We start from the raw sequence: 14936 nt of genomic DNA, 5'->3' as shown, positions 1-14936 counted from the left end.
AATTTTAAGCTGGTTTTGAAATAACACGATTCTCCAAACAACCAGCTTACACTGTACAGTGGATGCTCAGGTTGTGAACGTGTTCCGTACGGGAGGCAAGTTCACAACCCGCAGTGCCACGTCGATTTGGTGCTTCTGCGCATGCGTGACCACCAAAGCCCTGAAGTAACCTGTTCCGGTACTTCCGGGTTTCGGTGCATCCGTAACCCAAAAAAAGCAACCTGAAGCGTCTGTAACCCATGGTATGACACTACGTGTTCTTCATAGACGTTAGTGGGCCTGTCTGCAGGAGTGAACCCTTTTCACCCCCACAGGGCCACAGCTGCCACTTACTCTGGGATTCTGGGTTTTTTTTTTGGGGGGGGGATGTTGCTCCTTGGTTGTTGGACTGCCACAGCAGTCAAGGAAGAGGGAGCTTTTATACACACACTCAGAATAAAAGTGCTATTTTTTCAAACAACTTGCAAACAAACCTGGAACCTGGTCACTAAGCCCAGATAGGGATCTTAAAATGCCGGGAAAATATAAAACTTCCCCAACAGCCTGAATTTCAGTGGCCACAAATGGCAGCAACACCCCCACCCCCACAGAGAGGGCCTTCTCTGTAGTGGCGCCTGCCCTGTGAAATGCCCTTCCATCAGATGTCAAGGAAATAAACAACTATCTGACTTAGAAAACGCCTAAAGGCATTAATGTTTGATGTTTTATCGTGTTTTTAGTATTCTGTTGGGAGCCACCCTTATTATTATTGCCCTTACTAGGGGTGTTTCTCGCTGAAGCCCTTCCTGCATCTCACTCTTCAGGCTTTTTTCCATCAGAATTCCCACCCTCACCTACAAGAACCAACAGTGGGATTTTCATCCATTCTCAACCCCTTGCAGTTCATCATCCTTAATTGGGGGGGGAGGGGAAGAGGCATTGTGGAAAATATGGAAGCATTTATTGCACATGAACATTTTAAATTAAACTCGGCAACCCCTGTCTCTGCCACGAGGCAGCGGCAGCTTCCTCATCTCTTCATTCTCATTTCTTCATCCTCTTTTAATTAAAGTGGCATCTGAAAAATAAAATCTCTAGCGGTTTCTGGAGATCAGTGCGAAGACCGTCGGCGAGTCCGGGCCGACACCGGGTGATGGCTTGGCTTCCAAACGTGGCAAATCTTTGGCATTGCGGGAGCACCTGGCTTTCCCAGCTTAAGTCTCTGTCCCACATCATCCCCCACAGGAAGCAGGCTGGGGGGAAGACCGGAAGTGACAGCCCAGGATCCTTCGTTCCGGCCTGTGGCGGAGAAAGAGCTGGACTCGGGAGGTGATTGTGCTTCTTTTTCTCTTTCAGCCAAGCTGTGGTTATTATCAGAGGAGACTGGCAGCTTGGAAACTGTCCAGGGCACTGCGCCCTTCCCCACATATGGACGGAACAGACAGCTTGACACTAGGGGGCCTGAGATCAGACCAGCACCGGCCGCTCCAGCGGCTTCAAGTATTCCCTTTTTTGCTGGGAGCAAATGCCTTTGCTGCAACTCCCAGTCAGGGCACAATGGGTTTTGTAGGATCCAAGCCCCAGGGAAATCGGGGAAGAGGGAGGGCGCTGGGCCTCGAGAGCCTGCAGCCTCTTTCTCTGTGAGGAGCAGAGGTGCCTGGCCTCTGCAGCAGTCTGTGGGGCCCGGTGCCTGTGGCCCTGCCCTGCTGGTGTTGGCAGTGCTCCCCTTCTCAGTGCTCACAGCGGACGATCCTGGCGCCTCTTTGCAGGGCAGCAGCGGCAACACACCTACATGGAGGGCAAGGCTGGGCCTGCTAGGCTTCTGAAGCTGCTTGTGGCTTCAGCTGAGCTTTCTCCATAGCCGTGCCATAAGGAAGTGAGCGCTTGAAAAAGCCCAGCTGTGGAGGAAACACAGAGACAAGATCAGGGCTTATAATGTAAAAGGTACAACCCAGGAATCTTTTCCGGGGCAAACACCACTGCAATGAACATGCCTTGTGCACATCTCTAGATACTCACCTTCATCGTGATGGGGAGACAACCAAAAGAAGGAAAACTCCCCCAGGAGACATTCCCAGCATAGTTTACCCATAACAGTACAAAACAAGAGTGGGACTGCTCCACCCATCCATCCAGTGAGTCTTGTAACACTACTCTAGCCCACTGCATCTTATAGATCCTGCCTGCTAGTTTTCAGACAGATCTCCAAACTAGAAACACCCATAGGGTAAAAGCAGAGAGGTTTTTGCACAAGTCACAGAAATTAGGGTTGCCATATTTCAAAAAGTGAAGATCCGAACACAAACGTTATTGAGATTTTTTTGCAAAATAGCAAAAAGGCAGGAAATAAAATTAAACCAAAACTCTGCAGTCAGAATAAATCATGAAAATTAAGCACACTTAAGACTCCTTCACACGAGTGTACAAATCACTAAGTCTCTGTTGAATATGTGAACTGACTACATCAAAATGCAGGGCAAACACAGAAGTTGGACTTGCAGCAGCACATTCTCACATGCAAATTGTGACTGCATGTTGTAATCATCAAGCGACCAAAGATGGATTCACATGTGTCATGCTTTTTTCCTTCTTGTTGTTGTTTGCACTAAGTCTTTCATTTCCACAATCCAAGAATTAGGAACGTTAGGGACTGAGGGGGAGGCTCACACATTACAGCTGCTCCAGATTCCTTGCGGCAGCAGCTACATGTGAAGGGCAGAATTGCATTGCTCCTTGCTGCCTGCATCATACATGACATCACACATGACACTTTTAGTTGCACAGAAAGCAGAAAACACACATTTGCAACTGTTGGAGGTGCTTCAGCCAGGTAACTGCAGTGTAGCTGCAACTCTCAGTTGAGCATGCAGGCAATGGCAAACCTGAATTTAGCTCTGTGCAATGTGCAAAAATGACTCAAAGTGTCTATGAGGGTGCGGGGTGGGTATTGCAGGGACTAGAAATAATAGAGAAAGGAGGGGGGCTAGGAGCTGTCCAGAGTGCTGAAGCCACACCCCATTATTACCACTTGGAATCCTGCACAGTGTTCATCTGGCATTTGGAATTTTATTATTATTTGTTCATATTGCTCTCTGCAACTGTAAGGCCAAGAAACTGCTGTTAAAAAGCATTTGAAAGCAAAGCTTTTTAGCAGTCTAGCATAAAAACGTGGAGCACCCTAAGCTGATGAATTTAGTCATTACAGTCCTACTTGCAGCTGGTGTGTCAGAGATTCTAACACCTTATCCCCAACTCTGAACCTTGCCCCCCCCCCACTTTCTCCCAATTCAGTTATCCCACCTTGTATAGAACATAGATGAGCAGCGCCAAGAGCAGCAATCCAATCAGAATGGCTAAGATGATGATCCAGAGAGGAACCCCCTGACTGGTCTCTGCCTTGGGCCAGTGCAGTGATGTTTGCACCTGTCAGCAGAAAGGAAGCAGGAATAAGGTTATCACCTGTCTTGCATCCAGAGGCTGCCAACCATTCAAGTTCAGTGGAAGCCTCATGTACAGGAACAGTCTCCTCAGTATCAGGCACAGAGAACGAACACCAAAGGCGGCCATTCCTTGGTTGTGAGCTTCTGTCTAGAGGTATCTGGCTGCCTCCTATTGGAACCAGAATTCCATGGATGGACCCTGATCCAATCTAGAAAGATCTGCAAAACACTCTCTTTGATCAACAGCATGATTCAACAGCTGGTTGAAAGAAGGCCCAATTGAGTTCTATGGGACCTATTCCCAAGTACGTGTGTGCAGCAGCCCTGGCTGGTGGGCCTAACTGGGTCCCCAGTTTTTGTGATTCTAATGCTATTTGTAAGTTACCTTGGAAAGATCTGCATCCTGAAAGCAGGATACTACTATTATTGTCACCACCACCAAGGATTTATAACAATAAACATCAACAATAGTTAATGGTAATGAATACTGACCTTGAGGTAAGCGGTGGGTTTCTCTAGAGGCTGGATTTTGTAGGGCACTTTCTGCACGTAGTAGACAGCTTCGCACTGTATGGTGTGGGGATTATTCTCTTTCTGCAAATGTGTAAAGGGGATAAAATAAAAGTGAGGGCCAGATCCTGGGATGCCCTGGGTTAGTATGTGGCCAGCTGACTCTGAAGAGACCTAGTGTGGAGTCAAACATACCCTCTTCCCAAGGGATGAGCCTGCAAAAGTAAATGTATGGGGAAGGGAAGGCTTCCTGCAGTGAGTATTTTATTTAGGCAAACAGCATTTCCATGTGGAAGAGAGGGTCAGACAGACAGACACCAGCTGCATGCCTCTCTTCATTGCTCCACCACCAAGAAATAAGTGCTTTGATTCTTATCATCAGTTGCAAGTCATTCTGGGGCTTGTTTGCTTGGAAAGCGGGATATAAGCCTTTATCATAAAGAAATAGATCTCATGTGGATCCACTGAGCCAAGTCAAGAAGTGTGGTGTGTGTGGTGTGTCCTTCCAGTGGAGGCAAGAGGGTCTGGGAAAGGTGGAAGAGCTTCAGGGGTTTCAGCACAACACACCAGATGCTGTGAAAGCCAGCCAGCACCCAGCAATCTCTTCCTCTCTCTCTCAAGTCGATTCTTAACCCGGAAATCAAATCTGCAGCTGTAAAGTGAGGCCTGGAAGAGGCTCCCGGCAGGTGCTGTGCTTACCAGCTGGAAGCTCTTGGACCAGATGCGGAAGTAGAGGCGCAAGCTGACACTTTTCTGTCTCTGCACTGCCCCCATGTGGCAGCGGAGCTGGAAGCACTCCTCGTCATTGCATTTCTACAGCACAAGAAGGAACCAGAGTCAGAAGAGAGCCTGAGGCTGAAAACACCCCCAGAAACCCAGTTAGGCCACCAGGGCCAAAGGCAGCGATCGGATGCAGCAACAGTGCTTCTAACAACTAAAGCGTAACTCCTGGGGAAAGTCATCATGTCTAAGTGATTCACAAACTTTCTCCCTGACCCACGACCCTTTGAAAATTGTTGAGGGTCTTGGCAGACCACTTAATGATTTTTCTGCCGGTTGCTTAGGAACTGCAATGTGCTGTGCACATGCTGTCTCTCAGCCTTTCCCTCTCTTTCTCATGGCTTCCTTCCTTCCCATGTACTGACTTTCCACTCCTTCCAAGTGCCTTGTCGGTCTCTTCGCCCCATCTTGGCCCAGCTGCAGTTTTCTTCCTCAGAGGAGGGCAGCACAGTCTCCTCTCCTTGCTGCTTCCACACTTTGGGAACCCTGCTCTAAAGCTATAGCTGGGAAGGGAAATGATAAGGGCTGTGCACAACTTTTCATGCCGACGGAGATCTTAGAATCACATGAAATCATTATGTGAGCAAAGGCTGCGGAAGAGCATGAGGAAGGGATGCATTAGGGCAGCGTTTCTCAACCTTGGGTCCCCAGATGTTGTTGAACTACAACTCCCATCATCCCTAGCTAGCAAGGCCAGAACTCAGGGATGATGGGAGTTGTAGTTCAACAACATCTGGGGACCCAAGGTTGAGAAACACTGCATTAGGGGCTTTGTCAGGCTGCAGCAGCAGCAGCAGGAGGAAGAGAAGGGAAGCAGGACCACTCCATCAGCTCAGCTGGACCAGCAACTTTTGGCTTCTCCTCTCGCATTCCAGGTGGTCATTGTAAGCGCTCTGTAGATAAGAGCAAGTGCTCAAGTTTACGTTTTTCTTCCTACATGTTATGTATTTTAGACTGAAAGTCTGAGGGCAGCTAACTGATTGCTGTAGGTCACTCTGGGTGATTTTTTTTTTCCAGCTGAAGAAGCTACAAGGCTTACCAGAGTGTTCAAAACTCCATCTTGTTTCTGCACATAGTGCTGCTCTGGCCAAGGTGAGGCTGCTGAGCTCTGCTCCAGCTAAGAGAGAAAGAAGGCACCTTTCTAAATAAGTTATCAATAGTCACGAGCCCATTGTACAAGCCTTTCTATAGTCAGCTGTGACCCAGTGATCCAGTTTACATAGTATATACTCTAGATGCTGCATTTCTGCTCACTCCACTCACCAACCCCACTGCCATTCCCCCCACATTAAGCTCCCCCTGCAACAACTCCTTCTGCCTCAGATGACAGAGGCATAGCCTTAGCACAGCCACCATGGCTAGGAGCCACCGATACCCTCCACCAATTTGTCCAATCCCTCTTTAAAGCCTTCCTTGTTGGTGACCATCACTGAGTTCCATCCTTGAACTAACATTCCGCTTCTTTGCATGTCCACGAGTTCTGCTGAATCAGTCTGAGCAGGAGTGCAACAGGAGATGCACAGAATTTATAAGAAAACAGCTGATTCTTTCATTGAGGTTTAGCAGTCTCCTTCTCTGGTAGTCAATCCTCTCTCTCACTTAAAACAAAAAACCCTCCCCATCCCATTGTTCAAGAGAAACTCAGCTCCTGGCTCTGTCTGTGTCAAGAAGCAGGCATGCAGGGTCTCATGGAGACACCATGCTTAACGGTTTTTTCTTTTCCAGCCGACCAATGGAGGCAGGTTACAAAGGCCAAATATATGCCGGGGGCAAGAGAAGCTATTGGAGAAATGTTGGGGAAGGGGCAAAGCATTAGGGTTCCTGGCACAGAACAGGATGGGGATGAGTTACAAAGAAGGTTCAGAACCTGGCCATCAGATTGTCAGAGTTTTCAGGAAGGAGTCAAGAAAATACCAAGAAGCTTGAATAATTAAAGTGGATCAAGGCGATCTGTCTCTATGGCAACAAATCCACTTAAAAACCCCAGAAACTGGATTTTTGCAGTTTGGAAAGTAATGGGGAAATGCATTGAAAAGTGTAAGATGAACAAATGACTAATAGAAAGATGTAGAAACACCCCAAAGGCAAATTAGGATGAATGCTCAATGTCATAGAACCTCCCTACAAACAAATTAAAATGAGCGCCCAATAAAGGATACACATAATCTAACTTCTCTGCAGGCTTCGTGCAACCAAATCAGGATGAATGCTTAATAAAAAGGCTTGTCTGGAGGAGAGGCTGGCATTCTGCATTGTGAACGCTGAGTTCCCCCACCCACCTAAAAATGCTCCTACTACTCAGCATTTTAATCCTGTGCTGATAGGGAATTGCACTGTCCCTGGTTGCAGAGGCTGAGCTCCAGGCCCCAAACTCACATCCCCGGCCAGTCCTCTGCAGAGTCGCTTCTTTTCCCGCCCGCTGACCAACCATTACCTGCAGGCGTGATGGGTTGAGGAGGTGGCTGGAGGTGCAGTTGGCTTGTGCCACGTAGCGTGTCATGTACATCACAGCTCGCCCTTGAGTCCGGAGCGGGCAGCTGATGTCCAGGATCCCCTCGCTGATGGCACTTGGCCCGTCATTCAAAAACTGCAAGACAAATGGGAAGAAAACAAATCGCAGGGACATCGGAAGCTGCATTACGTCACCAAGTCAGATTATGAGTCCATCTGGTTTGGAGTGGTCCGTTATGACTGGAAATGGCTCTCTGGGGGTTGCAAGGACTGAGAAGTTTCCCCTCACCTGCAGGCAAAGCAGATGCTCCAGCACTGAGCTACAGGACCCTCCCCCAAAGAGGCGGCAGCAGGGATGGGGGTGGGGGAAAAGCACAATGATCTAAACATGGTGGACAGGCCCAGTGGTTACAGTGAAAGGAGGATAGACAGACTGGTACTGTTTTAAATAGTGGCAAGCCAGGTGCTTCCAGGAATGAAGCAAACACTCTCTCCTGCAGTTTGCCCTTTAGCACCCATTATCCAACGATACACTGCCTCTAATGCTGGAGGTTCCATTTAGCTATCAGTGCTGCCAACAGATTTCTCCCTTGTGAAACCTTGAAAGCTAAGAATATGAGATAGTGTGCATGCCATGATTCTTCAGGAACACAGAAGAAACACAGAAGACAGCACTGGGCACAGGGTTCAGAATTTCACCTTTCCCCCTCCTTGCTTGCTAAGCAGAGGTGTGGTTCCAAAAGCAAGAGTGATCCTGCCCATGCATGAACTGCCGCCACCCTTGCACTCTTGTCCTCAGCGGACAACACCCACCTCATAGACATGGCACACCCCGGGGCCCACGTCTTGTTCTCGTTGCAGCGCTCGACCTGGGAGCAAGCCAGTCCCTGGAAGGGACACTGTCTCTGGCATGGATGCTCTATAGAAGGGGAAAGGAAGGCACTCAGACATGCAGAAGAAAAAGCCATTTTAAACAGGCCAGAGCAAAATCCTTATGAATTATTTAGGCTATTCAAAATGGCAAAAAATGCAAAATTACGAAACTTTACAGAATTGCAATAAAACTAGTGTTGCAAACTTGAAGGCCAAAGCCCTCATCAGTTGCCTTGTATTGTTTTCTGGTGTAACAGCAGATTTTATTGCAACTTTAAAAAAATCTCTCTTTGGTAATTTCAAAATGAAGATCCTTTTCCTAACCCCCTTTTTCCTCAGCAATATCAAATTGTAAGATCTCTGGCATTGGTATCATTTATTTATTGAAATATTTTTATTGCTCCATAAATTGTTCAATGCAGCTAACCTAGATTCTTCAAAAAGGTGATGATAACATCCAAGAGGGAAAAATAGTAAATTAACAAGAACAACATGCCGCCCATCTGACTGGGTTGCCCAGCCACTCTAGGTGGCTCCCAACAAAATATTAAAAACACTATAAAACACCAAACATTTTTGTTAATATGCTTTATTTGTATTTGGATTTGTCTACTTACTGAAACAAAAGAGTTTCTGATGCAGAAGCTACAGCTCGTGTGGCTCACAGGAGCAGATGAAATGAAGTAAATAAGCATTACTGGCAGCACGACTCTCTGCTGCTGAGAGGGCTGTGCTGGTTGCCAATTCACTGCAGGGCAGCTTCAAGCTTCTTGTATTAATTCACAAAGTCCAAAGTTCCTAAAGGACCACCTGCTCTCTTATGCCCCCCCCTCAATCACAGATATCCTCTGACTAGCCCAGCCTCCCGTGGGGAAAACAGATTGAGTGTGAACCAGCTAAACCGAAGTGTCTGGAGCGTTGCCTTAGTGCTACTTCAGAGACAGGATTCCTAGACCTGCTTCTTGGGGCTGCTACAAAGGATCTGATCATCGGGTGAGATTCAGCTAACTAGTCCTGAGCGCAGAAGCCAACGCAGGGGCTTCCTCTAGCTCAACCAGGGCTTTCCCCCCTCTCCTTTCCCCATAGATATGAGCTAGAGGGTTGAGGGAACCCCCACAACATTTTTAGGGGGAGCAAAGAGGGAGGCAGAGGGGAAAGTCTCAATGAACGAGCAGACCTCACTTCATGAGTGTATATCCCCCCCCAAAGAGAGACAGGGCTTCACCAGGGAAGACCTATAATTTACCCTTTGGGGACTGAAGAGGAGATGTGGGGGCCTCACACCTTCTTATTAAAACAATTAATGACCATGCCAAACACTTTGCTTCTGGCGTCACACTCACCCCTGGGCTTTGAGATGAACGGCAGCCTCGACACGCAAGGGGAACGAAGCCACCTCACTGTGGGAGTTGTTTGCGTTCTTGCTGTAGTGAAAGAGACATAGTTATATGTGACTGTATGTAGGACTAGCACTGCACAGAAGAAGAGTACACAAGCAGCAGCTAGGAAAGGGGTTGTGGACCTTCATTCAGCCCCAAGAGCCGCATTCACTTCTGGGGGCCACATGCCAGAGGCAGGTGGGGCCAGAGACAAAAGTGGGCAGAGCAATGGGTGGAAATTGTACCTCTGTAGTTTTTACACAGACGCATGCACACCCCTCTGTCATCAACCCAGGGAAGGAAGAGGCATGACCAGAGTGCGAGGACACATTCCACTTGGGCAAAAAGCCCCCGTCCCCCGGAAAGGATTAAAGAGGAGCAGGGGGAAGAGAGGGGGGAATTCCTTTGCACAAGAGGACCGTGTTCTGCACTTAGCTGGATCCTGCCCTGGGGAATCCTGCGGTTCCTCTGTCACAGGGATGGGGAACCTGCAGCCCTCCAGGTGTCATTTGGCTTCCAGCTCCCATCAGCAGCAGCCATCATGGCCAACGGACAGGGATGATGGGAGTCCAGCAACAGGCTGCCAATCCCTGCTCTGTCAGCAACGGAAGACAAGCCTCCCCAAAAACCAGCTCACCCATTTAGCCCTGGTCCTTCCTTGCAATGCGCCGCCCTGGGGCAGGTAACAGGGGCAGCTATGGGGAGAATTTGGGGGAATTCTCTGGCTCATTTTTACCTGTGAATCTGAAAGTCAAATTGGATGGATTTCTTCGCATCAAGGTGAGGCACAGTAAAGCGTAGGCCACCCCAGAGCTAGGCGAGATACGGAAAAGAGAAGAGTCAGTATCTGTGTCCCTCCCCCCACTCTCCACTGTCAATGGCTGTGTGTCACCTGAGGCAGCGGCCTCACTCTGCCTTATGGTAGAGCCAACCTTCCTATTCTGGGTGAGTTTAGCTAGCCCTACCCTAATTGGTTAATCCTCACACACGGGTGGGATGAATAACCCCCCAACAGATAGCTCCCACTTGAAGGAAAAGGCACTGTGCCCCATATATATGCTCTCCCCATTATTATGAGTGTCATCACTCTCCCTGCTTGCAGCTTCCCAAAGGACACAGAAGCTCTCTCGTACTTTGTCGCTGAGTCCCCTATCACAAAGAGATTAAAGTGGCTCTGATCACAGCTTGCTAGTTTTGCCTTGCTCCAATGAGCGGCCCCTTCGCACCATAACCATATATCCCTTCACCACAGTTGACTTCTCATCTTATGGTATCCCAGGCTCTCCCAGCACACCCCAGTCCTCTAGCCACCTGCCCCTAACAAGACCCCCTTGCCATGGAGTGCAGACACTCACACTGGTGCCTGCCTTCATTGGATTGCCGAGGTCACAGAAAACCATGTTGGTGTCATTCACCGTGTCATAGTGGCAGCTCAGGCTGGAAAGGTTCTAGAAGACAGAAGGAAACAAGTGTGAGAAGAGGAGGGTGGACCTGCCTCTGCCTGAGCTCAGGGGTTGGTGCATTGCCCCGACCTCACGACAGATGCTTAAAGTATGTGAGTCGCATCAAATGTAGCAATTTCTCATGTGGCTATTGCAGTAAAGTGTGTCCCCCCCCCCCCAGAGCATGGCGTTGATGCACCTCCTTGCCAAGGGCGCAAGGGACCACACTAGCTGGGACCACGGGGAGCTGTACTCTAAAACATCTGGAGGACATCCGGTGGGCAGAGACTGGGATGGTGGGTGGAGTCATTTTCCCAGCCCCACCCACAGGTTGACTCAGAAAGTCTGCTCTCTGAGGAAATCAGGGACATTATTTTATTTTTTAAAAAAGAAATTTGAGAGCATTTTAATATACCAATCGAAGCAATCAAGCATTGCAGCCTCACCACAACCGCATTCTCTGGATCCCTCAAGAGGGGGCCATGATAGTTGCAGCTGCAAAACCTATTATTAATTTCTAGCACAGATATATCCACAGACATTCTACCCCATGAGGACTAGACCTTTTCGCAAAAGCCTTTCCTATGTTATTTCAAAAACCCACAAAGGATAAACTTGCTGCCTCTTCTTCTTCTTCTTCTCCCTCCCTTTAAAGATCATACTCAGGAACCCACCATCATATATCTGCTTTCCCAAAAATTGAGAATTGTGCTTGTATCTCAGTTCCAAGCTTTGGGAAAGGACAGCCTCTTCATTAAGTTCACTCCCCCCTGGCCAGGAGGGGTTGCAAGATGATTTGCCTGCAGAAGGATGAGCCCCCCCCCCCCCAGCGGAGGCACGTACCCCATGATTCCGCAGAACCCCCATGTAGTCTGCTTCCGGTGGGATGGTAACGTGGAGCTCAGCCTCATAAGCACCACCCTCACCGCGGTTCTGGGCGTGGAAGGTGAGGTTCAGCGCATTCTTGTCTCCCAGGTAGACAACAGTTTGGTCCCTGCAACAGACCCAGCAAAGAAGGAGAAGGAGAGCACACACGTATCAGTGAAGATCCAGGATGCCCATTTTTAGGAGGTACAACATAGAGAGCAGACATTTCAGACCATGCAAAAAACAATGGCAAAAACTGTATTCAGTTTCTCCTCCACCCTTCATTTTGGACTGACATGTGGAACAAAGAGAGTCCCAGAAGTGCCTCAGGTAGATTCATAGAACTGCAGAGTTGGAAGGGACCACGAGGGCCATCTAGTCCAACCCCCTGCAATGCAGGAATCTTCCACCCAACATGGGGACTGAACCCACAAGCCTGAGATTAAGAGTTGCATGCTCTACTGACTGAGCTATCCAGCTATGCCCCCCCCCCCTCTGGGCAGCTCGCATTATACACAGGATTATAAATGAAAATGGGCCTCTATGTTCAGTGTGCATGCCAGGCACAGATCTCTCTGTGTAAAAAGGAGTACCTATTGTGTCCTTAATACTAGTGCCATATATATATATATATCCCATAACAAAGGCCTCCAAGAGCACTCTTTGAATGCACCCAATACTGAGTGTTTAGCATTTGCTGAACTGAGATCTCAGGTCTCTGCACCCTGGAATGGAAACCTTGTGAAGGTAGGAGAAGGGCACTGAATGTGTTCAGCAGGATCCCTAGGAAGATAGGAAGCGACCTTCTACAAAGTCAGGTGACTGGCCCAGGTCAGCAAGGTCTATACTGATTGGAAGCAGCTCTTCTGGGAGTTTCTCCCAGCCTTGCCTGGAGACACCGGGGCTGGACCTTCTGCATGCAGAAGAACATAAGAAGAGTCCTGCCGGATCTGCCCAGTGACTCATCTAATTCAGCATCCTGTTCTCACAGTGACCAACCAGATGCCTGTGGGAAGCCTGCAAGGAGGACGCAGGTGCAACTGCACTCCCCCCCCCCCCCGGAATTCCCAGCAACTGGGATGCAGAGGCATAATGCAGTAGATGTTCTTCCATGGAGCTACAGCCCACCCCATTGATTGCAGACAGATTCAGATAGGAAGGGGTTGTTGGTGCTGGATGAACACATGCCCTCCCCTTAATTCTTTTGCAATTGCCTTTTGCAATTCTTACTCTTTTACATTATTATTAGAAAGCTTACTTTTAAAAACATTTACATATGGGCAAGATGCTGCTGACATAACACAAGAAGTGATATAATCTATGTCCATGTGCTATTAGATGGGAAAGGCACGAGATCAGCTAACAGCAGAGAAGCAGGAGCCGTTGCTGTGGGTAATAAATAAGAAGAGCATAGTTTGGCCATCTTTTTATCCCGTCCAATTGCACTTCCATTTTACAACAGCCGAGGGAGCCAAACTGCTGAAGGTGAACCCTTCTGAGGGAAATCACTGCTCACCAGCCCCCCAATGCCAAAGGTGTGCATGTATTGTATTATATGTTCTGATGTTCCCACGTGGCCGTGCTGGAGGCAGATGCGCTGGTAAGAGGGAATATCTGATTAGCAAGAGAGTAGAGCCCTGGAAGAAAGGAGGGAGATCAGGACTTCTGCAGAGGGTGCCAAGAGCTACAATCCCTTCCTGAATCCACAAAAGCAGAGGGTTCAACATGTGTAACAAGGATGCAAGGGGGAGTGGGGGATCTGCCTGAATATTCTGGGTGGTGGATAAAGCAACAGAAAGCACCCAAACTGCCTGGCTTTTTCCATGTTTGTGATGCCACAGAGCGAGGGAAGAGAGAGCCTTACCCAAAAACGTCAAGCTGAAGGTCAGGGACACAGACATTGTCTTCACCACAGTCCAGCTGGATCTGGGCCTGGTGGGCAAAAAAAGAAAAAAAACACCTCTTTGCCTGTTTGCCGACACTAAAAGGATCACGTTAACCTATTACTATGCTGACATAACCATAACATAAGCTACAAAACTACAAAAGCTGTATTTGGTTGAACAGCTAAACCATGGCGTAGAACTATGTTCATGAGCTGCAGTGAGTCTTGGGCTTGCATGCTTCCCATCTCCTCCCGTGCAGGCAGGGAAAAGATGCTGGCAGCATTTTCTTGCTGAGTCCCGGAATTCTGGCTTCTTGTTGTGCCCAAGACTGAGCCACTACTTCAGAGCTGTCGTGTTTTGAAAGTGACCATTAACCGTTGGATAGCCTGCAGTTCTTCTTGAAACGAATAGGGACATATTCTAGACAAAGGGCATTAGGTTTCCCTGTGTTGTAGACCTTACATGCTTTTGGGTTATTATCTTTCCAGAAAGGCTGAGTGTCGCTGCACTGCAGTCTACCCTGCCAGGGAGGAGAGAAGACCTTTCTGTATCCCATAGCACCAAACATGTGTTCATGGAATGCTGGGAGCAACTGCTGAGCAACCCTCCAACCCGAGAGTACCTTCTGCTCAATGTGGTTGTGTGTGAGGTAGTTGAGGATGGGCTGCAGACCATGTGCGTCCTGCGGGGCCTCTGGATCCAGCGAGAAGTTGAGGGACAGGTGGATGGGGGAGAGCTTGTCGCGGAATTCAGTCTCGTTCTGGAGAAAGAGACAGAGAAGGGATAAGGCACCAAGGGCATGGATCCCATGCTGCAGAGAAATGCTTGCTGCGCCATGGGGTGACGGGTGCTCCTCTGACTCTTCAGCCAAACTGCGAGGGCTGCAGGTGCAGTCACACGCCGGCTACTGTGGGAACCCTTTTTAGATCCCTGGATATGGGTGCTGGGAAGCAGAGTCCAGCACATCTGGCGAACCCAGAGGTTAGCCACCCCTGCACAAAGCCGTAACTTTCCTTGCAATGAAGTGCAGAAATATGCTGAAGAATAGCCATGCCCAAGAGAAGAAGGCAGAGCTTGTGGGCACAGACTGAGACTCACCCTGAGGTAGATTTTCATCTCGCGGCACTCAGAGTTGGCACCGTTGCGGATTTGGAGGGTCTCGACTAGGTGGGGCTGGCGGGAACGCAGGAAGAGCGCTCTCTTCACTGCCCCTTTCTGTTTGAGGTGGTCGAGGTGCAGCTCCACATTGAACCCTACGCATGCAGGAGAGAAGAAGATGGGGTCAACTGAGATGTGATAGCACTATGCCCCAGAACGCAGCCCAAGAGG

The 14936-nt window shown here is 48.8% G+C and overlaps 1 protein-coding gene across 3 annotated transcripts in view; it reads right to left on the bottom strand.

The window, feature by feature from the left end:
* Nucleotides 1–918: 918 nt before the first annotated feature.
* Nucleotides 919–14936, bottom strand: part of ITGA5 (integrin subunit alpha 5) — a 68524-nt gene continuing 54506 nt past the window's right edge. For 2 of the 3 annotated variants that reach the window (XM_077923747.1, XM_077923748.1), the window contains exons 17-30: nucleotides 14706–14860; nucleotides 14230–14367; nucleotides 13586–13653; nucleotides 11698–11848; nucleotides 10768–10860; nucleotides 10149–10225; nucleotides 9377–9457; nucleotides 7974–8079; nucleotides 7144–7296; nucleotides 5749–5826; nucleotides 4629–4742; nucleotides 3912–4013; nucleotides 3280–3402; nucleotides 919–1877 (exon numbers count right to left, since the gene is read on the bottom strand). In XM_077923747.1, the coding sequence (XP_077779873.1) occupies nucleotides 1794–1877; nucleotides 3280–3402; nucleotides 3912–4013; nucleotides 4629–4742; nucleotides 5749–5826; nucleotides 7144–7296; nucleotides 7974–8079; nucleotides 9377–9457; nucleotides 10149–10225; nucleotides 10768–10860; nucleotides 11698–11848; nucleotides 13586–13653; nucleotides 14230–14367; nucleotides 14706–14860 (1523 nt within the window). In that variant the 3' untranslated portion in view covers nucleotides 919–1793. The remainder of the gene's footprint in view (nucleotides 1878–3279; nucleotides 3403–3911; nucleotides 4014–4628; nucleotides 4743–5748; nucleotides 5827–7143; nucleotides 7297–7973; nucleotides 8080–9376; nucleotides 9458–10148; nucleotides 10226–10767; nucleotides 10861–11697; nucleotides 11849–13585; nucleotides 13654–14229; nucleotides 14368–14705; nucleotides 14861–14936) is intronic. The other variant, XM_077923749.1, reaches the window with a different exon arrangement.

The sequence above is a fragment of the Podarcis muralis genome, chromosome 2 (genome assembly GCF_964188315.1).
Source record: "Podarcis muralis chromosome 2, rPodMur119.hap1.1, whole genome shotgun sequence".
In the NCBI taxonomy this organism is placed as follows: Eukaryota; Metazoa; Chordata; class Lepidosauria; order Squamata; family Lacertidae; genus Podarcis; species Podarcis muralis.
The sequence above is the reverse complement of the archived record's forward strand: the minus strand, read 5'-3'. Positions and strand labels throughout refer to the sequence as shown.